This window comes from Cavia porcellus, unplaced genomic scaffold, assembly GCF_034190915.1.
Source record: "Cavia porcellus strain 051 isolate PalLab524CR breed Dunkin Hartley unplaced genomic scaffold, mCavPor4.1 scaffold_2, whole genome shotgun sequence".
NCBI classification, from domain to species: Eukaryota; Metazoa; Chordata; class Mammalia; order Rodentia; family Caviidae; genus Cavia; species Cavia porcellus.
Window position 1 is genome coordinate 108990127 of NW_026947485.1, and position 27822 is coordinate 109017948.

General features: G+C 46.2%; 1 protein-coding gene across 2 annotated transcripts; it reads left to right on the plus strand.

Moving 5' to 3' along the window:
* Nucleotides 1-892: 892 nt before the first annotated feature.
* Pyroxd2 (pyridine nucleotide-disulphide oxidoreductase domain 2) lies at nucleotides 893-22632 on the plus strand. 2 transcript variants are annotated; one of them, XM_003479782.5, is made up of 16 exons: nucleotides 894-1246; nucleotides 5578-5597; nucleotides 8100-8193; nucleotides 8264-8337; nucleotides 11515-11670; nucleotides 13556-13709; nucleotides 14294-14355; nucleotides 14433-14530; nucleotides 14808-14949; nucleotides 15304-15438; nucleotides 16679-16751; nucleotides 16986-17142; nucleotides 18537-18691; nucleotides 19391-19497; nucleotides 21562-21682; nucleotides 22340-22632. In XM_003479782.5, the coding sequence occupies exons 1-16, from the start codon at nucleotides 1120-1122 to the stop codon at nucleotides 22408-22410; spliced, it is 1746 nt and encodes a 581-aa protein (XP_003479830.1). In that variant the 5' UTR covers nucleotides 894-1119; the 3' UTR covers nucleotides 22411-22632. The 2 variants fall into 2 exon arrangements, with proteins under 2 accessions (XP_012999033.1, XP_003479830.1); XM_013143579.3 differs by lacking the exon at nucleotides 11515-11670 and having other exon boundaries at nucleotides 893-1246.
* Nucleotides 22633-27822: the final 5190 nt, after the last annotated feature.

The window sequence follows — 27822 nt, forward strand, 5'->3', positions numbered from 1 at the left end:
CTTGGTCAGTATGTACCCAGGATTAAGACCACTTTGGAGGGCTCCAACCCCTTTCTTCTAACGAAATGGTTCTTACCCTGGGATGGAAACAAGGACAGAGTCTGTAAGAGTGCTGGGACACAAGGGTGTCCACTTCTCTTGGGCAAAGAGGTGGTGCCAGGGTGGTGAGAAGAGGTGCAGCAGGAATACACAGCTACTGCAGAAAGCGATGATGCCCCAAATTGTGTGTGGGCAGCCAGCCTTCTGTGTCTGTCTTGGACTGGAACTGAGGCAAGGACTGGTCTTTCCCTTGCAGGGGTCAGGTTTGGAGGGAACAGAGGTGCTAAGTAAGAGCTCCTTAGAAGGTAGCAATGAGGAGCAACGTCAACAGAGATGACAGATCTGTGTTCCTTTTTGATAGCAGGATTTTATAGGTAGCAGTTAAAAATACTGAGTGTGGGGGCTAGGGATTTAGCTCAGTGGTGAAAGCACCTGCCTGGCAAGCGCAGTCATGAGTTTGATTCCCAGTACCAAAAGAAAAAAAATAGTGTGAAAAGCACAAAGGAAAAATAATTCCTGTAAGCCCCTCTCCCCAACTGTTCAGGACATGTATTTTTTTTTAACTAATGTCTTAATTTTTAGCACCTATGATGTGAGGTATCTGGTTTAATGCAGCTCCTTGATTCTGTACAATCATCCTCGCTATCTGTGACAGCTTGGGTCCAAGACCTGCTGTGGTCATTCCTTCCACCTGGGCTGCCTGTGAATATGGGGCTGCCGCCACCTGCAGGAGGACAGGGAGCCAGAGTGGAATCTGCCTTGGCTGTCCTCCCACTCTGAGGATTCCCGCATGTACCTTTAATAAGGGAGCGGAAGGGTGACTGGCCTGGCCCTGGCTCCACCCTTCCAAACTTGTCTGCTGAGCCTTGAGCCCCTGGGCTGGCATGCAGGAGCCCTAGGGGTGGTGGACCTTCCTCTCCTGCCTCTGGAGGAACCTTCCTCCCTGGACCTGTGTCGCCCGGCCGAGAGCCCACAGCTCCTCCCACTTCCCCTGGCCAGCCCCTCCCCTGCCTGGCTGCTGCTGCTGATCAAGCAGGCCTGCCTGCCAAGCTGATTGCAAGCAGGTTCCTAGAGGCAAAAATGGCTGCCAGCTGCCGAGGTCTCAGTAGGGTAGTGGGAGTCTCTCCTGGCCCTGCTGTGAGAAGAGTCCACTCAGGAGCTGGGGGACACGTGAAGGCTGAGTACGATGCGGTAGTGATAGGAGCAGGTAAAGCAGAAGAGCCTCAGCTGAGGTCGGTCAGGCAGCCCGGCGCCAAGGCCCCGGGGGAGGGGGTGTTTACTGAGCCCCATTGCCTCCTCTGCTCAGGGCACAGCCTGGCCAGAAGTTTGGGGCACAGATGAAGGCCCTCTGGTGTGGGAGTCAGGATCCTGCAGTTCCCATGCCAGCTTGATGTGTCAGAGGGAAGACACCTGCCCTCCGGTCATAAGCCTTGCCATCTAGAATGAAAGAGCGAGCTCAGGGGCTTCCCTGTGTCTCCTGCAAAATGAGCAAAATCATAAAGATGACCAGAGTCTTAAAGACAGGAAAAAGTGGAACCAAGTCCTAGAGATCCTACAATATCCCCACAGAGGGGAATGACTTGGTTGCCTTCCCTCAGAATGAGGGGTCAGCTGCACTGGTCCTGCAACATTTTGCTGTCTTCTTGGTTAAAAATATCCAAGTTTTCTGAGTGAGTGAGTGAGGTGCCCCTCCAGACCCCCCTCTGCAGGCCTGGAGAAGGCGTTATTTCCAACAGAGCCCAGAACCAGTAGCAGGCCTGAAAGACCTTGCTGAAGTTAACATAGCTCCAGAGTTAATGTTCTGGTTTGGCATCTGCATTCTCGTGGACTAAAAGCAGGGAGCTGCTGAATGTCTTCACTGAAGTGAAGACATGTAGTGCATAAGGTTCTTCGGTTTTGTTTTGTTTTGTCTTCAACATTGGGAATGAAACCCAGGGGCTTTCTGCCACTGAGTGTAGCATATGGTTTTACAAATCAGATATGTAATGCTCTTAATTTAAATTTCAGGGGGCCATTTGAATCTTTTTCCCCCATGCTGGAGATTGAATCCCAGGGTCTTGTGTATGTTGCCACTGTGCTACAGCCCTTTGGTTTGGTTTTGTTTTTATTTTGTTTTGAAGTAGGGTGTTGTTAAGGAGCCCGGTTTGGCCTCAAGTATATGATCCTCCTGCTGTGGCCTCCTGAGTGGCTTGATTGCAGGCATACGTCGCGACAAGGGCTTGTCAGGTGATTTTTAACAGAATATTCCTTCATTTTGCCAAATTCACATAGCCAGCCTACCACTGCCACTCATCAGTGGATGTTGTTCCGAAAGGAATGCTTGATGTTTTCATTTACTTGAAGGAGTACAGCAGACGTGGAAAAGTGAAACTGAAGGTTTCTATCTCAACGCTATTCCTTCTTCAGTGATAAGAATGACTTTGCTCACTCAGATAATAGTTTCCTGGTACAAGAGGAATATTTTTTCCATTTTTGGTGCTGTTTATTCCCAATGTAACAGCTACAGACTCCAGAGGCTTGGTTAAATTTACCTGTTTAAATAAACAGGTAAAATAAACCTGCCATCACTTGCTTAAGCCTAATAACAGTCAACAGAACAGTAGATCCATCCCCAATGTGTGCTGTGCACTGAAGTCTGTGGAATACTGTAAAGTATTTCCACGTGGCCTTGGCCTTTCTCTAGCATTAAGATGGCAGCATGTGATCTGGGAGAAATACAGAGTGGCACATCCCTCTGTATCTACCACTCAGGGACACAGAGGCAGGTGACCAAGCCTAAGAGCACAGGCCATGGGCAAATGTAGTAAAATAATTAAGAAACAGTGAGCTGTGGGTAGTTACTACCTTTTAATATCATTTATTTGATGGGAAGCTTATGTAATTTATTTTTTAACAATGGCTATGTTTGACAACTGATTCAAGGACCCCTGGGCAGTGGAAACAGCTCCAGCATACCCAGTGGGCTCAAGGGCAACACCCAGGCCTCTAAGCCTCAGAGAAGCCACCTTCTCCTCTTGGTCACAGCCTAGCTGATGGCTCCTAATGGGTAATGTGGAGCCTAGATCACCAGCTGCTCTAGTGAACTGCCCACCCTTGTGAGTACACCTCAGCTTGAGTTTTTTCACAGGGCTCTGTTAATTGCAAATATACCTTGAAGCCTGCTTTGAAGGCATTCAAGTCTGAGGGAGGACAGAGTGGCATCTTATGAGGTAAGGCTTATATCTGAGTCCCTGAAGTCATCAGTGCCTGGCAACCTCTTTGAAGAGACCCTGATTTCACTATTTGACCTAATATTCCCAAGAATGACCTCAGGAGCTTGTTAAAATGCAGATTCCCAGGACTCGTAGCAAGTGGTCAGGATTGTATGTGCCATCAGCACATGTACCCTCACCAGTGCTGTGAGTGATGTCTGTTGCAGGCAGCTGTAGCACCTGTGCGGGGCAGCCCCTCTCAAGGTCTGCTGCCCGAGGAATCTGGGAGGCAACCTAGGGCCCCCCGAGGCCATAAGAGAGCTCGGCTAGAATTTGGGAGGATTCTGAGCTATTGGATCTTCAACCCTTGCCATGTGAGGTCTGTTTGTGCCTCTGTGGGCTCACACGCCATCAATGAACTGGATCCAGTTGCGTGGAAGATGTTAGTTTTCCAACATTGATAATCACCACTAATTAAAGACAAATAGCTACCATATTTTTTAGGTCTGCTAAGGCCACGTGCTTTACAGATATTATTGGTTAATCCTCCTTGCAACACCACAAGGTCCTTAACACCCTCTGTTTCAAATGTTAGGAAGCAGAGGCTCCTCTCTGTTAAATGCTTCTGTGAGGGCCATGTCAGGGTAAGCAGTAGACCCAGGACTACCTGCCCTGAACTTGTGTATGGACAGAAGAGCTTCTCATCTGCAACTTATGTCATTCATGAGTCCCAACCAGCATATTTTTAAAATTTTTCTTAGAAAACATTTTCTGTACTTTTAAAAATGAAATATAACCAAATAGATTGTCACATGCTTATCACATGTCAAAAGTTAATATTAGTGGGTAAGCAGTAGACCCAGGACTACCTGCCCTGAACTTGTGTATGGACAGAAGAGCTTCTCATCTGCAACTTATGTCATTCATGAGTCCCAACCAGCATATTTTTAAAATTTTTCTTAGAAAACATTTTCTGTACTTTTAAAAATGAAATATAACCAAATAGATTGTCACATGCTTATCACATGTCAAAAGTTAATATTAGTTTATGAAATTTTTATTTCTGTGAAATATATTTATTCATGGAATATGTGCCAGATCACAGTGTAAGATACATTTATTTATTTATAGCTTTAAATCATATTCAAAGAGGATTTTAAAAACTCAATTTCAGAGATTCCATTAGTGAGTGAGAAATTTGTTGAGTGACCTCCAAAATTCTGGTAGTGTCCGCATGGGAAACTTAAAACTGACACAGTCATGAAAAAAGTATCATTATATGGGACATCGGCACTCCCTGCCTATGAATATTTGTCAGATTAACAGTTGGACATTTCATTTAAGTCAACATTGGTTTGTGTTCAGAAATCATGGCCATCTACTGACAAATTTAAAGAGTCAGGCCATCTATCACCAAAGACAAAAAGAACCAACCCAAGGGCTGGCTGGCAACCACTGGGGCCTAATCTCTGCCCACATGTGATTCTCCACTAGCAGCTGCCTTTTCTGCTGAGTAGGGAAAGGAAGAGACCAGCTCAGCTCAGAGCTCATGTGCTAGGCACAGATCAGAGAGCAGGAGGCAGCAGGAAGCAGGTTCATGCCAACCTGTTAGGGACCCTCCAGGAAAAGGGTCTGGGACCTGACATTTACCAGACTTCCCAGATAGTTTTGAACTTGTCAGAGCTAGAAAGACAATCACTATTCATGGCTTGCTTTGGAACATGGGACCCCCAAAACATGATTTGGGGGTCCTATCCCAGGCAGCCCTACATATAGTTTTAGAAAAAAGTTACATGACAGAAAACTTTGCCCAGGCAGCTAGCACCCTTACACACATCTTGAAGCTGTGTATGTTGAACTAGTCTTCGTGTCATTTTGGGGCACTATAGCTTGATGGAGATCCCTCTTTGTGGGTAAAGCCCTCTTGCACCTTTTTGGGCCCTTCATGAGCCCAAAAACACAGGGCAGCAGCTCCCCACTGAAGCAATAGTCACCTGCGTAGCCATGTGCACCAGCTCTTCCCCTTCATGTAACCTGGGATGCTTCTTCTGATGGGCACTCGTTCCTCCCAAGTGATGGAAGCCCAGGAAACCATGGATTTCTCCTTGCCCCTCACTCCAGCAGGGAGCCACTGACCAAGCCAGAGGGCAGCATTCAAGTCAGCATGAGAACTGAAGTTTTCTGATGGCTCCTAAATTGGCTGTGCCCACATCCAGTGCAGGGTAGAAAGAATCACCAGTACTGTTTCTGGACTGGGGCAGGGATAAGTGACCTCACTCCCCCGAGGAATGTGTGTATCTGTCCACTGACCAGTGACATTTTCCTCCTCTCTGCTTTCTCATTGCAGGACACAACGGTCTGGTGGCTGTGAGTACTTCCCTCTTGGCCCCATGTCCCTGACCCTGGAGCCTTTAAGTCTCAGCACTGGGGTGCAGCATGAGGAAACGTGGCAGAGTTAAGGCCCAGGACAGCTGTCCATGCTCCCGGTGCCCAGCAGGAGCCAGTCCAGTGCACATCTATAGCCAGTTAGAGAGGATGTCACAATTCCCTCTCTTGTCCTGTCCTAGGGCACATGATGCCCCCGCCATGCTCTGGGGGTGGGGGTCAGCTAGCATTGAGAAGCATGTTGTTGAAAGTAAGAAGGTGTGTGCACATAACTGATCCAGAAGAAGTGGATTAGCACCTGAGGATTAGGACCCTGGGGCTGGGGCTCTCACTTCAGGTTAGGGACAGTCCTAGTGTACAGAGAAAGACTTGTGTAATGTATCACTCAGAGTACGTAGCTGCTTTGTGTACAAAGTGGGCCCTGGCAAGGTGAGGAGCCCCACTTCACAGAGGGGGCCCAGGACCCTGCACCCAGCACAACTGGCTTCTAGACCCCACCCTAGCTGGACCAGAGGCACCCCCAAGCTGTCATCTCCTCCCTGGATCCATATACCTCTAAGAGGCCACTGAGGGTCTTACAGCCCTCATCTGGAAGCCCATGTGCTGGGCACAGATCAGAGAGCAATGTGGACCATCATCTGGAGGCAGTGGCAGCTCTGGAATATTGAGATGGAGGAACTTGGAGAAATGGTGTGAGATGCCAGGGGACGTTGCTAACCCTTAATACCTTGCCCAATGTTTCAGTTTTAGTTGAACATTCTACAGCAGTTTTAACACTGGTTTAATTAATGTAAACATGCGTTTGTATGCCAGTTCTACCACTTTCTATCTGAAAAGATTAAGGTGAGGCACCCAGCCTTTCTGAGCCACAGTAAAATAGGAATAATGCTCCCACCATGCAGAGATGCTGTGACAGTAGCAGGGTACAACAGAGCTCTGGCTGGCATATTAAGTGAGACACAAGTGGTGACTTATTGGATATGTCCAGGGACGGGATGGCTGGTGTCATTGCCCTTCTTCCAAGGGGGACCAGGACCACAACTGTGGTTATCCAAGTTGAGTTCCTTACCATTTTAGCAAGGGAGACACACACCAGAGGCCACGGAGTATTTCAGTGAGAAGTTGTAAGAAAAAACCTCAACAGGATCCGAGCTTTGGTTGGATAATGTGGGGGAAGGCCTGGGAGGGTAAGGCTTTCTCCAGATTAGACTGTCAGAAAGTGAGGACAGCCCTTTGACTGGGATTCTCTGTAAATCTTGTTGATAGAGCAGAGACAACATGAGGACATCGGTGACTGGTGAAGAGGCAGCAGTCATTCATTTTGGCTGGAGGGCGTGTTTGATATTTTTTGGATGGCACAGAAGCTTGGTCTTGTCTGTGTTTAGTCAAAACTACAGTGGGCGTGTTGTATCACATTCTATCCTGGTCTCAGTATAACTGTTTGAGGCTATTCTTTGAAACGTTCTATATCTAATTGGAGACTCACATCTGCATGCCAGGCCAGTTTCCAAATGTCAGAGACTCTTCTTGTTTGTTCTCAGTAGCATGTGTTAAGGTTGTAGACCCTGGGTTCAGACCGTCTGGGCTTACTTCCCACCACCTCCACTCATCAGCTCTGGGAGTCTGAAGCAAGTTGTTAGCCTTGCTGCATCTCAGTTTTCTCATCTGTGAAATGGGGAGGGCCACAGTGCCTGCCTCTAGGATGATGGAGTGAATTAAATTAGATATATTCACAGTGTCTGGCATATGGTGGTTGCCAAGTGAACTTTTTAAAAAGTCTGACTTCTAAATTTGATTCTCCTTGTCACATTGGTTTTAGTGGTGCTGGGAAGACTGGCACTGTGTGGAGAGACTGTATGTCCAGGATTAGCTCAGTTTATTGATTTTCCACTAAGTGACAGAGAAAATTGATAGAAAGCCCTGCATCATTTCTTCCCTCAAAATAAGGTTCTGCTACGGCCTCAGCTTCATATTTATCACACATCTCATGTGCCAGAGACCATTTCAAGCCCCTGGGAAATAGGTCGGGTCATCTTCACAGGAGCGCTAGGGAGTAGGTAGAGTTGACACTATTTGCCCTGGCCCCCCTTTACCTGAGGAAACTGGAGCTGGACAGGTCAAGTGCTGGACTTGCCCAGCAGAGAGAATGAAGAGTTGGACCTTTGGATTCTGGCTCTGTATGCTGAAGCCAACTTCACCATGTGGGGAAAGAGGCTTGTTCCCAGCTGAGGGAGAGGGACGTCGGGCAGGGTGGGCAGGATGCAGTGTAAGCTCCCACGGCGCCCAGGCCTCTAAGGATGTCACCTTCAGCTGGGACATGTTGGGGAACAGAAACAGACATGTCACATACTAGAAAACATCTTAGTAGCATGAACCAAGAATGGCAAGCTGGCTGGCCCTTCAATGAGGATCCTGAGACCCCTTGTCAACCCCAAGAGTCCCTGTGTTACAGAGGGATAAGGGAAAGACCCTGTGCTCCCCTAGGCAGCATACCTGCAGAAGCTGGGGGTGAACACAGTGGTCTTCGAGAGGCGTCATGTGATCGGGGGTGCCAGTGTCACTGAGGAAATCATCCCAGGTAAGCACTGGGGGTGGAGGGGGTGGGGACGAGGTGGCCACTGGTGACCCATTCTTCTCTTTGGTTCTAGGGTTTAAGTTCTCCCGAGCATCCTACCTGCTCAGCCTGCTGAGGCCTCAGATTTATACCGAACTGGAGCTAAAGGTAGAGTAGCCTGTGCAGCAGTTCCACCTTCTCCCCTGGGGTGAGGCCTGCCTGTCCTGACCCTGAGCGGGCTCTATCCCGTACCTGAGAGATACTCATGGGCTCTCCCTTCCAGGGCAGGACTTGCCTGTCCCACAAGGTCTCCTGGTGCGTTTCACAGATCAGTGTTCACTAGCCCACAGATGTCTTTAAAAGTGGGAGAACTTCACATAGAAATGTTTTGAAGAGTTGTTTGTCAACATAAGGTCCTCATTTTATATGGAGGCACTTGGCAGTGCCCTGGGCAGTCAGGAGCCCCCTAGCTTCACCCTGTCCCTGTCATTTCCTTGTGTCTTAACTGACTAGTAGGACAGCTGAGTAGAGCCAGAGTGCAAGATTTTGCAGAAATACCTTAGACACAAGCCCTATTTCTGCCCTCATTAAGCTTTGGAGCCTGTTGCCATTCTTGGCAGCATGGGCAGATGTGAGACCTGAACTTTCACTTTTTCCAATCCTTTTCACCTGCTTTTTGCTTACTTACTTAGCCTGCTAAATTTTTCCCATCGACTTGCCCCTCCTGCCGCTCACAAACCTCCTCCCTTACCCCTTTCATTGCGTTGTCACCATCCCACCAAGGAGCGGCCCTGGGAACCACCCGTACAAGCGCCTGCCAGCTGCTGTGTACTGGGCACCAGTTTTGCCCTGAATTTAAAGTTCGAAATTAACATAATGCTCAGTCATTGTTTGTAGCTCTTCAGCTTCTCTAATTGATTCTTCGAGGAGTCCTGTGAATTAGGTGACTACAGAAGCCAGAAGTAAGAAATTACTGAGAAAGAAAGAGGAAATACCCTGGTACCAGGACTGAACACAGTTGAGCCAGGGCGTAGGAATTGCTCTGGGGTCTTTACCCATATCGCACTATAGCTAAGAGCAATTGGTAAATGTACCAATTATTTGTGGTGTCAGATGTTGAGTGCCAGAGGCCACCTCTGTCCTTTCCTTTCCTTGGTGATCTTCCAAGTTTCAACTATATTCCTTCTGTTCGTATTTTACTGTAGGAATACTCTAAGTTGAAGTTTTCGAACCTGCAGATTCCTAAGAATGAGCTGGGGACCAGTAGGCAATTGGACATTTCCAAATGTTCTTGCTCAGAAGTCTGAGTCTATAGAAGCAGTGGGGTACAGGAACAAGCATTTTAAAATCTCTTCAGGTCATTCTAAAACAGGAGGCTCCAAACATAGCTCAGAACTCCACCCTTCAAATCTCTATATCCCTGGTCTCTGATCTACCTTTCTGGGGATTCCACCTGGGATGACCTGGGCTGGGATGCTGAAAGTTACATAGCTAATCAGAGAATGGGCTGTTTTTGCATTTTAAGAGAATGTGATGCTCTAAACAAATTCCTGGAGGTCATTGGTATTTAAATGCCCCTTCTTCTGTCACCATATAATTAAAACCATAAACAATGACAAAGTCACCATTTATAAGAAAAAATCCTAGAATCAGTCAAAAATGACTCCTGTTTAATTAGTTACACTTAGATAATTTCTGGGGCCCCTATGAGAAGGGGTTATTAATTTGTCTAGTCGATGTTCCTGATCACCTGCGCCGCCAGGCACTGGGAGAGGCCCTGGGGATCCAGTGATAAACTTGGAGGTAGTGATGGAACTTCAGGTAGAGGTAACTGGCAGAAAGAAAAGAAAGTAAGCAGTATGATAGGGAAAGTCTGGAGAGCCCAGCCTGCACTGGAGACCTGGAAATTCTTCTTCGGGGGGTGAGAACTAAAGTCACCCCCAGGTACCTCCACGAGACAACTGCTACCGTGCCTCACAAGATGGCAGCCTGAGCCAAGGCTTGTGTAGTAGAGGCTGCCAAGACTTGCTTCTGCTTGGGATGCCAAAAAGTGAGAGTGACAGAAGAACTCAGGATGTTCCTTGGGCTTTAACAGGTCACTGTATTAAGGAAACCAAGCTGGAAGACATCCAACCTGAAGTCAGATTTCTCAGTCTTAATGTTAGAAAGGACATGAAATTCTCCCTTGCCAGCCCCATCCTGTGTTCAGAATCTCCGCAGCAAATGCTCCCATGCCTGGCCATCCCAGCCACCTGGAGCATCTCTGTTTTGGACAGTTAGAGCTGTACTTGGGAAGAGTTATTGTGGTTTCTGTGTGTCATCCTGACACTTACAGGTCTCATTCTGTGCGTTGGCGCCTTACCTGCCTGTAGCAGAGCCTTCTCCTCTCTGCTCAGCATAATGCTTGCTGATGCCCTAAATCTCCATTTAGGTGATGCAGGAGTGTGCAACACAGACAATGCCCCTGACCTCATGGACCTTCTCTTCTACTTAGAAGGTGAAGAAACATGGTATATAATTAGCCATGTGATGACAAGGGCTTTAGAAAAAATAATGCAGATTGAGGGGACAGGAAGTGGTGATGTGGTCAGGGCAGGCAATGCTAATAAAAAACCTTACAGAAGTGAGGGCCCAGGTCACAGGTGGGGGAAAGAAGTCTCTAGACAGCAGCAGGGATAAGGCTTACTTAGGTTAGCAGTCCATGTCCCTTTTGTTGTATCTTTGCCCCCATAGAGAAACATCTGTAAATCAAGTCATATTTTAAACACTGAGAGAGAACTTCTATTTACAGTGACCCAGGAATAAGTGAGTCTTCAAAGTAAATAAAAATTTTGATGTAAATAATATATCTACATTATATGTATGGATTTTCACATAACCACTTTTTTATATGTCTCTGTAAATTTTATTTATTTCTGAAGCAGTACACTTAGAGACTATTTCTGAGACCCAGGGGCTGGGAGTCACAGCCATGAGGTTTTAAAACATAGGTGCAACTCTTAAAGTGATCTGGGATAAATCATCTAACTTCTCTGAATTTCCATCGTGATGTTTTCACAAAGAGGATAATAGTACTTAGAGAGATGTTGTGTGGTAATAATCATAAACCCTGGTACAGTCTCTGCCACAGAAAAAGCACAGTGTGGCATGGTATGGTATGGTCTGTCATTGAGTGCAGGAGAACTTTTTATAAACTTATATATATAAAAAAAAAGAAAGCCAGGACCCCATACGTTAGGAACCTGCAGACAGCTACCCAGGGGCCACACAAACACAATTGGAGAAATGTCAACAGCAGACACTGTAAACCCCTAAAATATTGCCCATATGTTTTGTGTTCTGCAGAAACACGGCCTGAGGCTTCATCCTCGAAATCCCTACTCCTTCACCCCCATGCTGGAAGGTGACACAGGGAACAAAGTGCCCAGGTCCCTTCTGCTGGGCACAGACATGGCAGAAAACCAGAAGCAGATTGCCCAGTTCTCACAGAAAGATGCCCAGGTAGGAAAAGTGACCAGAGACTAAGCTCCTCCCCGTCACCATCCTGGCTGCGGCTCTTGAAAGGAAGGAATGGATTGGTGCTATCCTGGAACACAGTGTCCAGAGGCCTTGGGGGCTTGGACAGGGCATCCTGCCTTCCTTGGAAGGCTCCAGTCTGAACTAGCTTTTGATCTCAGGCCCTGTGAAGAGAAGGGATGGAGGGCAGTGATTAAGGCCTTCAACCCTGTGCATGTTCAGTATGAGGCTACTGTCCAGATGGCCTCCGCATGCTGAATTTCAAAAGGGAACCTACTGGTATGCACATTCACTATGTGTGCCTTAGATCCCTCCTGCTTCCAGACAGAAGCCCAAAGGCTTCTCCACATGAAAGCCACAAAGGAAGATGAAGGGCAGATGAGAGACAGTTAAGGATAAAATGACCTGGATCAGGAACTTAAGAAGAAAATATTCACTCAATTTGGCATCAATCCCCTGACACCCAAGACAGTAAAGGGTTCATGATGGTGTGCAAGTCTGTGAAAGGAAGTGGTGTGTGTGTGCTGTTTGCTTGAGCTGCAGTCTAGAAAATGAATCACTGTATAATATAATGGGCTTGGTTATGATGGGTTCTTGGGATAGGGAATGCTACATGCTGAAGCTGTAGCATTAAATCAGATCCTTTTTTTTTTGGTTCTGGGGATTGAACTCATGACCTCACACTTGCCAGGCAGGTGCTTATGCCACTGAGCTAAATCCCCAGCCCATTAAATCAGATCTTAATGGAGACATTTTCATAAGAAGAATCTAGGTTAGTACAATCCATGTACATTGCCTTGTGTTGTCTTAACTGAGTATTTGGTGGAACGTAGAGAGCCACAGACAAATGGTGCCTATCTCTTCAACAGGAGGTTTCTTAACCTGGCCGATGAGCAGAATCACCTGGGGAACTTTGCTTTTTCCAAGTGCTTCTCTTGTGACTGTTCTGTGCACTGGCCTCCGCCCTCTTCCAAACCTGCCTATCTCAGGTGCCTTAGGCAGGAGTCAGCACAGCAATGGCCATGGCCCTGCCTGTTGGTGGGAAGCCGGGCTCATTTCCTATCATAGAATACAGAAAACCCTGTTTCTGGTTTTGTGTTTGCAAGTTGTCATTTTAAAAGCTTGTTCTAGAGTGGCCTCTTTAGCTTCATTCTTACCAAGACTTCTCAAAAGTTCTTCAACACAGAACTTTCCTTTATGTAACCTACTATAATTCCATGGCACATTCATGGGTATAGCTCAGCCCACATAAAAACTCTGGATTCAGAATCAGGAGTGCCTTCAAAGACATAAGCGCTTTTTCCTGCCCCTGTCACTGGTCTCCTGGAGGGAGGGTGGGTGTTGGGATCCAGTTAAAGAAAACAGGTTTTGTTGTGGGAGCTCATAGGACAAGGAGATACAGGTTTATGTCACTGTGTGTGGGTGACACATCAGACTGACAGATGAGGCAAGAACCTCTGTACCCTGAGGCTTGAGGAAGAGACCAGCCTCCACCAGTCACATATGGAAATATGGAAGGACAAAAAGAAAAACTTCTGTTCTTATCACAGCACCCACATCCTCAGACCCTTGCCAGTTTCTGTAGCTGCGTTGGCCTACAAAAACTCTTTTCCCTGGCAGCTTCCATATTGCGCAGGTCTCTGTGTCCTCTCCCATGCCCTTTTCCTGAGGCTGATATCAACACAGACTTTGGGGGAGGAGGACTCAGCAGGACCAGGCCAAGCTACACATTAAGTGAAGCATTAGGAACCATCAGGACTCTGCTGTGGAGTGTGGTGGCCATGTGGGAGTGACATGGAGGACAGGACATGGAGATACTATCCTTGTGGGATTTGGGGCAGTGGAGCCTTGATCTAGAGCTCTATTGCAGGCCTTTCCCAGATATGAGGAGTACATGAACCGCTTGGTACGGGCTATTGACCCTCTGCTGGATGCAGCCCCTGTGGATATGGCAGCCTTCCAGCATGACTCCCTGCTGCAGAGGCTGAAGGCACTGTCCACTCTCAAACCCCTGCTGAGGGCAGGTGAGTCCATTAAGAAGTGAGGAGTGGCTTTCACGGGTGGAGGAGGGAGCCTGCTTTCCTGATGCCTGGTAATAAACCTGAACCCCCAAGCACCTGCCACTCATCACCAGTTACTAGACTATCTCCACTGAGTCCACCTGGAGCCTACATTGAGGTCTCAGGATGATGTGGCTGAAACCAAATCTGGACCAAGACTGCATCAGTGTCACAGAAATGGACTCCTCCCAGGGAATGTACCTTATAGAGTTCAAAATAAGGGAATAAGGTACAAGTTACAAATTTTCCAAAAATAATACTAACAGCTAAATTCAGTCAGTGTCTATGAACTTGCAAATGTTTACATGTGTCATTTAATCCTCACAGTGGTCCTTGTGAAATATGACTCCCATTTTACAGATATAGAAACAAGTTCAGAGACATTAAAAGGAGGTCCAAGGCCATGCCTCTGGGAAGATAGGGGTTGTGGCCTGCAACCACTATGCTGCCCTGCCTGCCAGACTGCAGTGCTCTTATCCCCTCACCCCAGATCAGAGTGTTTCCTCACAGCCTGTCCTAGTTGCTGTCCTGTGGGTTTTGTCTCCTAGGCCGCATCCTTGGGGCCCGGCTTCCCCAGTACTACCAGGTCCTCACAGCTCCCATTACCAAGGTCAGTACTTCCCAGCCTCGGGCCTGGGTCTGCCAGCCAGGTCTCTGAGGCCTTCTCCTTGCAACTTTGCTGTCCAGGTGCTGGACCAGTGGTTTGAGTCAGAGCCTCTAAAAGCCACTCTAGCAACAGATGCTGTGATTGGAGCCATGACAAGCCCCCACACTCCAGGGAGTGGGTAAGCAAGGGCACTGAGAGCCAGGAGGAGGGAGCACATTCACCAGAGAACAAGGGCAGGGCCGGGAGCAACTGTCAGTTACTGAGCACACTCAGGCACTGCTCTTGAACACACTTGCATGGGGACTGAAAAGACAAAGAGCTTGCGCCCATTTAAAGGTTCATGAAAAGGGCTGGGTGGGGGCAGGAAGAAGGTTCAAGACGGAAAGCGATATTTGATGTAAAGCTCGGGATGTGAAATTCCATTTCCAGCACCTGGTCTTATGTTCTGTGCTTAGATATGTGCTGCTGCATCATGTGATGGGGCACCTGGAGGGAGTGCAGGGTGCCTGGGGCTATGTCCAGGGTGGCATGGGTGCCCTTGCTGATGCCATTGCAAGCTCAGCTTCTGCATATGGAACAAGTATTTTCACTGAAAAGGTAAGTGCCTCCTCCCCTGATTATTGGCCATGCTGCAGAACAGTCTGGAGTTGGGAAGACCCCTTGTTTTCCTGAGGGAAATAGTGGGGTTTAACATCCCGGCGCAAGTAGGGTGGTGTACCCTGTGGCAGCAGAGAAGTGGTCAGGGATGTCCCAGTTTTCCTGACCGGCTTCTCTGAAGTCACCAATAACTGAGCAACATTTGGGGTGAGCTTCCCCAGAACCTGACCAAGCTCGGAGGGCTAGATTGGGAGGAGGAAGCAGGAGTGGCCAGGTACAGTGCAAACTGTGGAATCCTACCAGAGTCAACCTGAGTCTTCTTTCCTTGTGGGGCCTCTTGCTGGTGGAATCCAGACAGTGACCAGGGTACAAGTCAACAGTGAAGGACGCGTTCAAGGAGTTGTACTACAGGATGGCCTGGAGGTGAGGAGCAAAGTGGTGCTGTCCAGTGCATCGCCTCAGGTCACCTTCTTGAAGTTGACACCACAGGTGAGCCAAGAATGGAGGTGAAACGTCTCCCAGGAAGGGCTGGAACACAGGGCCAGCAGGGGAACCAGGACTACATGAGTGCGGGAGATAAGAGTGCTGTCTCCTTTGGGGAAGCAAGCAGGTAATGGTCCAGTAACAAATAAGAGAAGCTGCATAGGAGAAAGGTTCAGAGAGGTGAGGTGACCCAGGCCATGCAGCTGGCAGTTACTTGCTGAACCAGCCCTAGAACCCACATCTGACCTTCTATCTAATGTTAATTTTACAACTTTCCTACTTCCTTGATTTTTATTCTCTCACAACTTTAATTCCACTGTCTGTGTCTGTGTCAAAGATCTGTCACTATATTGGTATTGCAGAACAACCAGACACAAACCTTCTGGGCAAATGAGAAGAAATAGTAGCAGACATGGAGAATTCAGTAGATTTTGGCTGAACTGCAGTGATCTGGGCTTGCTCACGTGCCTATAGTCAGCTGTGGGGCAGCCAACCAGCTCTGCTATCCTTCTTCTTGTGCCTAGGATTGGCTGGCTGTGGCAAGTTCAGGACAGTTTAAGAATGGCCAAGATGATTTGCCTCTTCTCCAGGTGCCTCTCAGTCTTCTAGGTCAGTAGTCCAAGCATGTTCTCAGGCACTGGCAGAGAATCCAGCAAGCTCAATCATGCAACATTATATTAATTCCTCTTTTGGTGTCTTATTTTCTAACATTGACCAAAGCAAGTCTCACAGCCAAACCCATAGTGAGAGTGGGAAGTCACTCCAAAGTTACATGAACAATGGACATTCAATAGAGAAGGCTGAGAATCTGGGGTTGTTATTGCCATTGACCACCGTTTCTCTGTCCCCAGAAGATCGTACATGTGTGCCCAGAATTACTGGTCATTCTGGGGACGTTAGAGGTAATACCACTCTTTCTGTGTGTTCCCACTAACAAAATTTAGCAAACATCCTTGCAGTGCATCTTGCAAAGTTAAAGCAATTAGACAGATGTCAAGACTTCCAGAATTTAGAGACTAGAAGATAAAACGGCAGGGTGGGAGCTGCTTTCTGGCAAGGCTGCTGACACAGCTCAGAGGATGAAGTATCAGGCTGAGTGGCTTCATGAAGGAGGTGGCTTGGCTAGCTCTGGTGCATGACAAGGATTTCCAGGGACAGAGCTTGAGGGAGTGACCTAAGCAAAGCAAAAAGTTAGCTTCCCTTGGGACTCTGGCCGTGCTTGGCCTGTCATAGAGGCTTCCTGCAGGAATGGCTTCCAGAGGCATTCACAAAGAGAATTTCCCAGCTGGACACACAGTCTCCTGTTACCAAGATCAATGGTAAGAACACCTGATAACAGAACTGAAACTTTCGGCACTGTCTGAGTGGGAAACCTTCATGTCTGGGGAAAAACACCCACACCATCTCTATCCCTGGCCTCCAGCCTGCCCCCAGTTTGAAAGTGAAACTTCACATTTTCAGGCTTTCAGTCCACCTGTGGGCGAGCAAGGTGATGGCTGTAGGGTAAGGGCCCTGCAGGGTTGGAGACCTGACCTTCCTCTTTGGTCCTTTAGTGGCCGTGGACAAGCTGCCCAACTTCCTGGCAGCTCCTAATGCTCCCAAAGGCCAGCCGCTCCCCCATCACCAGTGCTCCATCCACTTGAACTGCGAAAACACCCTCCTCCTCCATCAGGCCTTTGAAGATGCCAAGGGCGGCCTGCCTTCTTGCAGGTAGTTGGGCTTGGGCTTCGCATCCCCTAGATGTTCTGGCCCAGGGGACAGGGATAGGGAGCAGCCATGCAGACATGGCAGGAACTCTTCAACCATTGAACCTTTGTGATGATCTAGGATCTACCTTGTTCTAAACCTAAGTTCTAAGAATAGGAAGTGTATCCCAGGTGAGAAATCTGTAGACCAGGGAGCAGAACCTGTCAGGGATTGTTACAAGTAGTAGAAGAGCAAGTCCTCCAGAGGATAGTGCTGGGGTTGGGAAGAAGAAAAAATGCTTTATGTTAGAGAAAATGAGGTACCCTAATTCAGAGGCATGATGACGCACACACTGAGCCCCTAGTTGGCATCTTCCATGATACCAGATAAACTGCCTTCATGCAAAGTTTCTAAGAGCATTCTTGTGTCTTGCCACAGCTGTATATGTCATCCTAGCAAACACTGTGAGCCCCACATCTTTCCATTTTGTCCTTCAACCAACAGATACAAAGTGTATGCATAGTAGGCTCTGTACTCTGTGTGGGTCAGAGACACAAATGAAAAAAGCTAATGGCATGCCAGACACAGACATTTGTATCTTATAGTGACGAGCATGTGGCCCTAGAGAAGGATGCAGTGGATAGTGATTTATCCCTTTGTAAATATCTGGGGACCCCTTCTCTGTGTCAAGCAAAGGCAACAGGCAAAAGCTGAGTTGTTGACTTTCCATTGAGAGAAGATGAGACAATCCACAAGTGGGTATCAGTGATAAGCGCAGTGCAGAGAAGCAGGCAGGAAGGGGAGGATCTGCTGGGCAGATGTTCATAACGGAACATTTGAGCAGAGAATTGTAGGAAGGGAGAATACCAGGCTTGATGGTTTTTGGGCAAGGAACATCCAGAGAGAAAGATGGTCAGGTGCGCATGCTCTGCGGTGGGATTATGTGGATGTGTGAAGGCAAAGGGCCCAGGTCAGAGTGGCTGGAGAGAAGGAACTGGAGCGGGTAGATCCTATTAGTGCTAGTTGACTGGCTGCTCCTGACTCCCACTCCAGAAGTGTTACGGAGCTCGACTTGCCCGTTAGAAAGACCACCTTGGCTACTGTGTAGATCTGTTGAAGTTGGTTACTGTTGTAAAATCCAAGGTAGAAAGTGGATAGTGGCTCAGACCAGCCCGAAAGTAGACAGTGGAAGTGGGATGAGGGAGCCAGATACAGGGTATAGTTTGAACATAAAGTCAGTGAAATTTGCTGTTGGACAGGAACTAGTGGGTGAGTGAAAAGTAACTACTGTGGCCTCATAGTGACAAGTAGCCCAGCTTTGGCGTTGCCTCAGAGATGTTCCTCTGTCTTGAGTCACCTCCAAGTGGCTCCCCAACCCCTCTCCTCAGGCCGCCCTTCTCCCTCCCCATGCCCTGCAGGCCTATGATTGAGCTCTGTATCCCATCTTCGCTGGACTCCACGCTGGCTCCCCCTGGTTGCCATGTAATCTCCCTCTTCACCCAGTACACGCCCTACACTCTGGCAGGAGGCAAGATCTGGGATAAGCAGGAGAAAAATGCTTACGCAGACAAAGGTAAAGGCAGCCACACAGCTGCCCTGTGACCCGACTCAGCTGCATGTGATACAAGGGGAACCTCCCCTCCTGACTGCCTGTTTCGGGATGAATAACTACATGTCCTGAGGGGAGACGAGAACTGGAGGGAACTTCCTATTGACTTTGTACTGGGCTTCTAAGAAAGCCAAAAGAACAAGTTGCTCTCAAGTTGTCCCCAGTCTGGTCAGGGATAGCAGCAAATGAGTCATTGCAGTACTATGCATTTTACTGAACCAAAGGAGGGAGCCAAGGAAGCAGAATGGGAAGGCTTTCAAAGAAGAGACATTTGATCTTGGTTAAAGGATGAATAGGAGTTGGCCAGAAAGTGAAGGGCATTTCAAGCAAAACGCAGAAGCTGACGCAAAGCAAAGGAGTGAGATGAAAAATATTTTGAATTTTTCCAAACATGGACAGCTTTGTACTTAGGCTTGTGATAAGGAGATGGGGAAAAAGTGGTCCTGGACTGGCCTCAGTCCTCTTGTGTTTGTGATGCCATGTTTTTGCCTGTGGACTATTTTTTTGTTGTTGGTTTTTTACTTATTGAGGTATAATGTGTCTTTAAATACTCTTTGAAGCATGTAATTTAATAAATTTTAGTAAATTTACCTCATTGTACAAGCATAACACCTGTTCCTCTTTTCCTCAACACCATCTTGTCCCCTGCTGTTGGACACACAGTATTTGATTGCATCGAGGCCTACGCCCCTGGCTTCAAGGGCTCAGTGGTGGGCAGAGACATCCTCACCCCGCCAGATCTGGAGAGAATCTTTGGGCTTCCTGGAGGGGTGAGTATGAGCCTGAAGTCTCGTATCACTCTTCCCCTCACTCTCCTTCTTGGCTCTGCTCTCTCAGCTCTACCCAGCCCTCTTCAGGAAGGGAGAACTGTGGCAGAGACCATGGTGGGAAGGGGACAGAGTGGTGGACAGAGCTAAGGAACAGGAAGGGTGGGAAATAGAGAAACAGGGACCACACGAGATGATCCCCAGGACTGTGGCCCTTCTGCCTCAACACCCATGGCAGCCTCTCCCACGTGGCTTTCATTAGAAGGTGCTCTCCGTGAGGAGCCAGTCCTAGCGCTGCTCTTTAGCGAGAGCCAATCTGTGGCTGCCATTATAATCAGAAGTAATTCATACGGAACCAAAAGAGACCCAGAATAGCAAAAGCAGTTTTGGGCAACAAGAGCAGAGCAGAGAAGCGTAGTAATATCTGACTTCCAGCTATACTACAAAGCATTAGTGATAAAAAAAAAAATGGCATGGTAGTAGAGCAAAAACATATATGTGAACCAGTGGGACAGAATTAAGGGTGCAGAAATTTCCTCAGAGACATTCAGATATTTGATCTTTGACAAATGGGCCACAAGTTTATGTTTAAGGACAGAAGACCTCTTTAACAAGTGGTCCTGGGGAAACTGGTTACCTGTGTGCAGATTGAAATGAGACCCTTATCTCTCATCATATACTAAATTAAAGTAAAAATGGATCGAAGATCTAAACATTAAAACAGGAGCATGAAATTCCCTAGAAGGTAAAATAGGTAAAATACTTGAAGACATAGACATAGGAAAGAATTTTCTAAACACAACTTTGATTGCACAAGAAATAATAGCAAGAATCATCAAATGGGATCATATCATACTAAAATGCTTCTTTACAGCAAAAGAATTAGTAAAGAGACAACCTAGAGAATGGGAAAAAAGTTTTGCTAGCTACTCCCCAGACAGAGCACTAATATCTTAGAATATACAAAGAACTCAAAAAAATTAAACCACCTAAAATTAAAGATCCAGCCAAGAAATGTGTGAGAGTAATGAACAGACACTTCACAGTGAAAGAAATTCAGATAGTCATGAAATGTACGAAAAAGTGCCCAACATCTCTAGCTATTAGAGAAATTCAAATTAAAATAATGCTAAGATTTCATCTTAACTCCAGAAAGAATGATAATTAAGAAAACAAATAATAACAAATACTGGAAATGCTTTGGTAAAAAATTGTTGGTGGAAATGTAAACCAGTACAACTGCTATGGAACTTTCTCAAAGAACTGAGAACTGCTGTGTATCTTACCCAAAGAGCTTAAAACATAATACTACAGTGATGAATGCATACCAGTGTTTATAGGAACACAATTTGTAAATGGTAAATCCTGGAAACAGCCTGTAAACCTATCAACAAATGATTAGACAAAGAAAACATGGTATTTATATACAATGGAATACTATTTTGCTATAAAGAATGAGAGACTTGAAACAGGTTTATGCATCTGGAAAATATACTGTTGAGTGAAGTAAATCAGATGCACAAACTTAAATGCCATATGGTATCTGTCATTTGAGTTAGGAAAAGTACAAACAAAGAGAAGAATAAAGAATAAATAGAAGGGACAAGGGTACAGACCTCCGTAGTAAAGAAGTGGTGTAATAGGGACGAGAAGACAGATCTCTTGTATTAGAAGTAAGTAGAATAAAGATACACCATGTGCAGGAACCTAATAAACTCAATATTTTTTCCCTAACATGAGCTAAGATTAATAATATAAACAAGAATAAAAAATGGGATAGAGGGGCCAGAGATTTAGCTCAGTGGCATAAGTACCTGCCTGGTAAGTGCCAGGTCATAAGTTCAATCCCTGGCACAAAAAAAGGGTTGGGGAATTAAAGGAGAGGGGAGGGAGAGAAAAGGAGAAAAGAATTTTTTAAAAAAGAAGCTGTCATGTACATGTAGCCACTCCTCAAGATGATTTTAAGCTGCAAGAACTGCATACTATACTAATAAAATAAAGAGCTCAACCAGGATAGTAAAAGATGGCAGCACTCCAGCACTAACATCCACGGCCCTGTCTCCACAGAACATATTCCACTGTGCGATGTCCCTGGACCAGCTCTATTTCGCCCGCCCCGTGCCACTGCACTCTGGGTACCGCTCCCCTCTCTCAGGCCTCTATCTTTGTGGCAGCGGGGCCCATCCTGGTAAGTGACCCACAGATCCACTTCCCTGTGTGGGCTGTGAGGTCTTGTGGGAGAGCGGAGGCTTGCAGAGAGAAGAGGGGGTGTGCAAGGAGGGAGAGAGAAGCGGTGTGAACCTCCTGCCCCAACAAGCTGCCAGCGCCCCTGGTGCAGCGGAAGTGCCCCTAGTGACTGGCTAGTCAGCGCAGCCCTCACTTCTTCATGGCCCTCAAATTTGGGGTTTGTCTCCAGGACAGCGTCTTTCCCATTCCAGTTTTGGGTTGTGGGAGACCTACCTGCCTAAAGCCCTCACCCACATTTGAGACAGAAAAATCAGTAAAGTTAGATTTTTAGTTGTTTCTTGTGCAGAAGACAAGCCTCCCTAGTGTACTAGAGGCTGCTGCTGTTTCTTGGTACTTTATCTGAGCTGTGGGGGCCTCAGTCTCCCAGAGTAGGCTGTGCGCCCCATCTTTCCTACCCCTTATTCTTGAATGTTCATTTCACCATTGTCTCCTTGCATAACATGTGGCCTCAGCCATGGCCCCGCCCCTCCCCACTGTAGTTCAGGGATGTTGGAGGGAGCCCAGAGTCTCTGAGTAGTGGTCCCAGGTGCTGCTGGGTCTCTGTCGTATGCCTCTGTCTCCCTCCCTGGTGGACGTCTGAGCAAAGCTATGGTTGCAGGAGGAGGAGTCATGGGAGCTGCTGGACGAAATGCAGCCCATGTGGTCTTTAGGGACCTTAAGAGCATGTGACACTGACTCAACCCCGCCTAGGAGGACAGACTCACTGCTGCCAAAGGTTGGCTCAGCTGTCTAGGAAGCTGTATTCCAAAGGTCACTATTCCTGGCAGCCAAGTCCACAAAAGCCAGCTGGTGTTTTAGAAGAATGTACAGGTTACACTTAGCACAGTTACCTGTACCCTGTGCTCCTGTGAACAAATTGGCTGTGTTTTATTAAAAACTGTTTTAGACATATATTTTACTCTTCATGTATATGTGTGTGTGTGTGTGTGTGTGTGTGTGTGTGTGTGTGTGGTGTATTTATGGGACAGTGTCACAGTAGGTAGAAGGAGCTTGTTTGGAATACTCAGTGTTGTCGTGAACAGGCTTGAAACCATGCATTTGGCCACATTGGCTGAGCCTCGGTAATAGTTATTAGGAGGATAACTTACCTGAGTCCCAATCAGTTGCTGTCACATTCCTGTCACTGTAAAAATGGACCCACATCCCCAGCAACTCATGGAGTCACCTCGGGGCATGACCTGAATATCACAAACCATCAAAACCTCCAGTCCTTCAAACAGCCATCAACGGCAGCCGCCACCAGCTGGCTTCAGCTAAGGCTGTGCAGGAACCCAGCATTGACAACTCCAGAGCATCCAGCCTCCTACTTCCTGGGAGGTAACTGTGCTGCGTGGCTGTACGCTTTGGTATAAACCTGTGGCACTACAGAGTGAGTTGAGTTGTCATTTTTAGTCAGAAAGGTGCATACAGAATGCCCCCTGGTAATGCAGCTCTCCTGGCTTTTCCAGCTTCAGCAGCTAAGGCTGCCATCCAGAGCATTCCCGTCTGTAGTTGAAGTGGCTGCTTTCCAGGGAAGCTTCCCTAACCCAGGCAAATTCACACAGGCGAGGAGGCATCCACCTCCTTACTTAATGTTGGTAAGCCTGGGTTTCTCATGGGTTAAGAGTGGTTTTAAAAACCAAATAAAACAATAGGTCATATTTTAGTCCAACTTCCGGAAGCATTCAGTACACAGTGAGGTGTCACTGATACTGTTGAAGGGCGTTCTGTCATTTTTGTATTCTACAGAAGGCAGTCTTTCCCTTCCAGAGTTGAAATCAGAAGCCAACCAGAAAAACAGTGATCTGGACAGTATACAGCAGTCTTTGGGTCCACTGAGTTTTTTCCAAATGAGGGCCCTCCTACCATTTGGTTTGGTTGCAGCTGACTGATTGAGCTTGTCGAGAATTTGGTTTCGGTCAGGATTGCTTGTTTGTTGAGATTTACTTTTCTCAAAAGACTTCCCAGGATCAAATTTTTTTAAAAAAGCTTGGAAATGAAGAGGAAAAAGGGAAGAAGAAAGAAAAAGAAGGCAAGGAAGGGAGAGGGTAGGGAAGCAGTCCTGAAGTCCAAAGTTGACTGCATCTTTAGTAAGATGTGGCTTACTGTGGCAGGGCAGCTGCCCTGTTCATCCTGACACTGCCTAACAGGAGAGAGCAGAAGTAACAACAGGAACTCGGACAACCCCCAGGGGGCTGAGACGCATCACATTAGACTTGATCTTTAAAAATACTGTGAAATTATTTTTCTGGTAAATAAGAGTCCCAGAGACTTTATGTAAGAAAATTTTAAACTATAACAAAGAAACATAAAGTGTACCCATCATCTCACCTGTAGAGATAATCATTTACAGTATTTTAGCTAATCTTTTATATCATCAGTCTTTCACATCATATTCTGTATTCTATGTAGAGGTTTCACATCTGTCCTTTCATCTCACTTCATGTCATAAGCACTTTTCAGTGTCATTAAAATTCCTTGAAAACATTTTTTTAATAGATGCCTAATATTCTTCTATAAGGAGGGGCCATAATTTATTATAAATATTATTGAGTTCAGTCTTGTCCTTGATTGCTAATGAGCACCAGGCAAAACTCCTTCAGTGCCTTCCTTCCATGCAGCTGTGGCCCTGTCCTACAGAAGACAAACTGGAAGGCAACGGGGGGAGGGGAAGAGCTGTTACAGCACCAGGAGGAAGAGTTCCCCACTGTTCTGTGATTCCCCGTCATGTGTCTGAACTCTCTGAAAGATAATGGTCAGTCCAGGTGGGGAGATAAAACCAGGCCTCCCACCATGGGGTACCTTGGCCTCACAACCCCTCTTCATGCCAGCCCGCTGAGCGAGGTGGGTTAGTCTTAACTCTAAGTGATGACTCCACAAATTGGTCATGAATCAGGCAAATGGGTCCCTTGCTGATTCCAGCACATAAAACTCTTACAAGGATGAATAAGTCAGGGCCACATCTTTACCTGATTTACAGTTGCTGGTCTCCACAAAGCAGTGGGGAACACTTCCTCTGAGGCAGGATCCTGTGAGAAGCTGACAGGGTAGGAAGCTCACCTGGCGAAGTCATTAGGTCCTGCAGCCAGCACTCCTGTGTGGAGGGCCCTGGGAGATGGAGACCAGAGGCTCACTGACATCTGAGGTTTGCACTCTGGGAGAGATTCTACATCCTAGTTGAAAAATGACAGAGGCGGCTGACCACCTGTGGGCCTTGCAGTTTTGCAGAGAAGTTGACAACCTCTGGATTCTTCTGTGATACACTGATGCCACCCCCACCGTAAAGGCTGGAATGCAAGGGTCCAGACAATCAAAGCACAGAAGAGCATTTGGTGGAGGTGTAGGGAACACTGAAAATTATAGGAAGGAATGCTAGTGCAGAGGAAAGAGAAAGATGGAGGGGAGGGGAGAGGAAAGGAGAGGAGAGAAGAGACCACAAAAGCATTGAACCTCACCAGGAATCAACTCAATGCAGTTAACACCAAATGATCTCATTTTACTGTACAATTTAGAAAATTTATGGGTAATAGAAAATTACCAGCACAGCACAAAAAGACATGCACATTCTGTTATCAGTTGCATAGATTTGTATTTCATAATGGAGTCAAAAGCAGTATCCATGTGTTTTGTTGGGTTATTCCACATCTTGCCACTTCGCCCAAGTGAAAATAACAGTGCTGTCTCCAATGATTTAGGTACAGGCATATGCATGCAGTTTTATTTGTAATGCCACCAAAATATTGGAAACAATTTAAATATCCCAAAATAGAAAATTAGTTTAATCACAATAACTGCATTGACATAGTACCAGTGACTTAATATTTACATTTTTGAGACCAGTTTTGTAATCACATAAGAAAATACTGATAAAACCAGATACAGTGAAATCCCAATTTTGTTAATTGATAAATGATAGAGATAGACATCACATATAGGTGCTATATATTAATATTTATATATACACACAGACAGACAGACAGAAACAAGGAGAAATAGCAAGAAAGAGAGAAAGAAGAGCAGAAACAGTGCAGAAGTAGCTAGAAGTCTTCTGGGCAACTTGGTGTCAATGTGGAAAGTGGTCCTTACTATCCTCATAACCCATTTAGCTTAAAAAGAGATGTATAGCAAATAGGGGTAGCTTTGAAACTTTAAAATCCCTACCTAGGAAGCCTATTCCAAATGACTTGGGAATTACTTGTGCCTTGATGTATCTATTAGTCATAAATCAGGATTTCAGGTTATGGGTTTAGAAACCTCCATGGAAGTAGGAGGGCCTTAATCACCTAAAATTCACATAACATCATAAAGCAGAAGTCTGGGATGGTCTCAGTGTTTCAGCAGCCCAACAGAAACTCTCATTCTTGGAAGGAGGTTACTGAGGTCATCCTACATCTGGACTTCCTCTGACTTTATTTGAATTTTATCAGCTCTATAATAGAAGTTGTTGGATAAACAGTTCTGTAGCTGGTTAGATGTATCTTTGATTAATAAGAGAATGGGGAGATGATAGAAACTGTATGGAGAAAAAGACATTTGCTTAGCATGCAGAAATCTTACAAAACAATGCTGCCCTTAAAAAAAGTAATACAAGAGTCTATACTAGTAATAATGTATTTGATCCAGAACTCTACTTTGTTCCTGAACAACTTGGCTTTCTCCCTTATTCTGTCAGGGCCTACAGAGGAATGCAGAGAGAGCAAACATGTTTGCATATATAAAGAGTATGGTGGTGCCTTCCTTAAGGAGGTTATGTACTAAATGTAACAACCAAAATACGTAAACCAAATGACTGTATGAGCCAGCCAACAGAAATTCTTACTGTGCTCCCCAAAAGATACACACAGGTTGAGTGTCTCTCATGGGAAATGTATAGTACTGAAGTGTTTCAGATTTCAGAGTATTTTAGATTTAGAGATATATGTATAGGCTTTAGCAATTGAGCATACTGAATCTAAAAAATCTGAACTCTGAAATATGAAACATTCTAAGTGTCAGAACTCACGAAGTTTTGGATTTCAGATTTTCAGATGAAGGCTTCTCAGCCTGTACCAATCTGCTTATATCTGCAATGTCACCTCCAAACTGGAAACTACTCAAAGCTCATCAGTGATATAACAGATTAAGGACAACAGTGCATTGACCATTGGGCAGTGGGAATGGATACCGTAGGACCATGGCAATAGTATTATATTCAAACAAAATATTTCCTGCTGCACAACTCTATAAAATGTACCAAAACAGGCAAAAGTAGTCTATCCTTTTAGAAGTTCAATTCTGAGAATATTAGAACAGACAGAAAGCTTTGGTGCACTGATAATACCCTCACTTCTCTCCACGTGATGATTACACTGTGCGAGCAGAAACGTGGACACAGCCCCAGTCAAGCTTCCAGGCAAGAATGTAGCCAACTTCTTGGTTACAGGTTTACAAAACTAAGTGGAGGGTTTAGCTAAGTTGTGCCTGGATTCCTAACCTAGAGGAACCATGACATAACACATATAATACATGAATGTTGTTTCAAGCTGTTAAGTTTATAGTGATCTGTTACACAGCAATAAATAACTAATATCTGAGAGAGGGCAACATACCACGCACATACTGGGCAAACACCATTCTGGTCATCTTCATTGAAATCATGTCTATATTCTAAAGCATTTACATTTCCAAAGACCCTGTAATCTGGACTTTGCTCCTGTGGCAGCTGGCCATCTGTCCCCCAGGATGACAAAACCTGGTGTGAACCATCCCAGAGGGCCACCTGGGTGTGGATTATCATTTAGCAACCATTTAATGTTAGGCAAGTCCCTTCATTCTTCCAGATCTTAGTTACTTTTTGTATCCAGTAAGAGTGACCATATTTTGACTGGCATAAAGCACACTATAAAGATCAATTTTCTTGCAAATATACATGTCAGAAACATGAGGATCAGATAGAATAAGAGGCATTTTGGAATATTCTGGGCCCACCTGAAAGGAAATTAAAACTATCTGATATAAAAAGAAAAAGAACAAAATTCCCTTTCATTGTCAGTACTGAGCATCTATCTGTGAAAGGGCCCCTAAGCTGGAGTTTTTGATGTAGGACCTCAACACACACACACA

Coding starts and splice junctions, on each gene's coding strand:
- Pyroxd2 (XM_003479782.5), top strand. CDS start 1,120: ATGGCTGCCAGCTGCCGAGGTCTCAGTAGGGTAGTGGGAGTCTCTCCT. Junction 1,247..5,577: donor TGCGGTAGTGATAGGAGCAG/GTAAAGCAGAAG, acceptor TTCTCATTGCAG/GACACAACGGTCTGGTGGCT. Junction 8,194..8,263: donor CACTGAGGAAATCATCCCAG/GTAAGCACTGGG, acceptor CTTTGGTTCTAG/GGTTTAAGTTCTCCCGAGCA.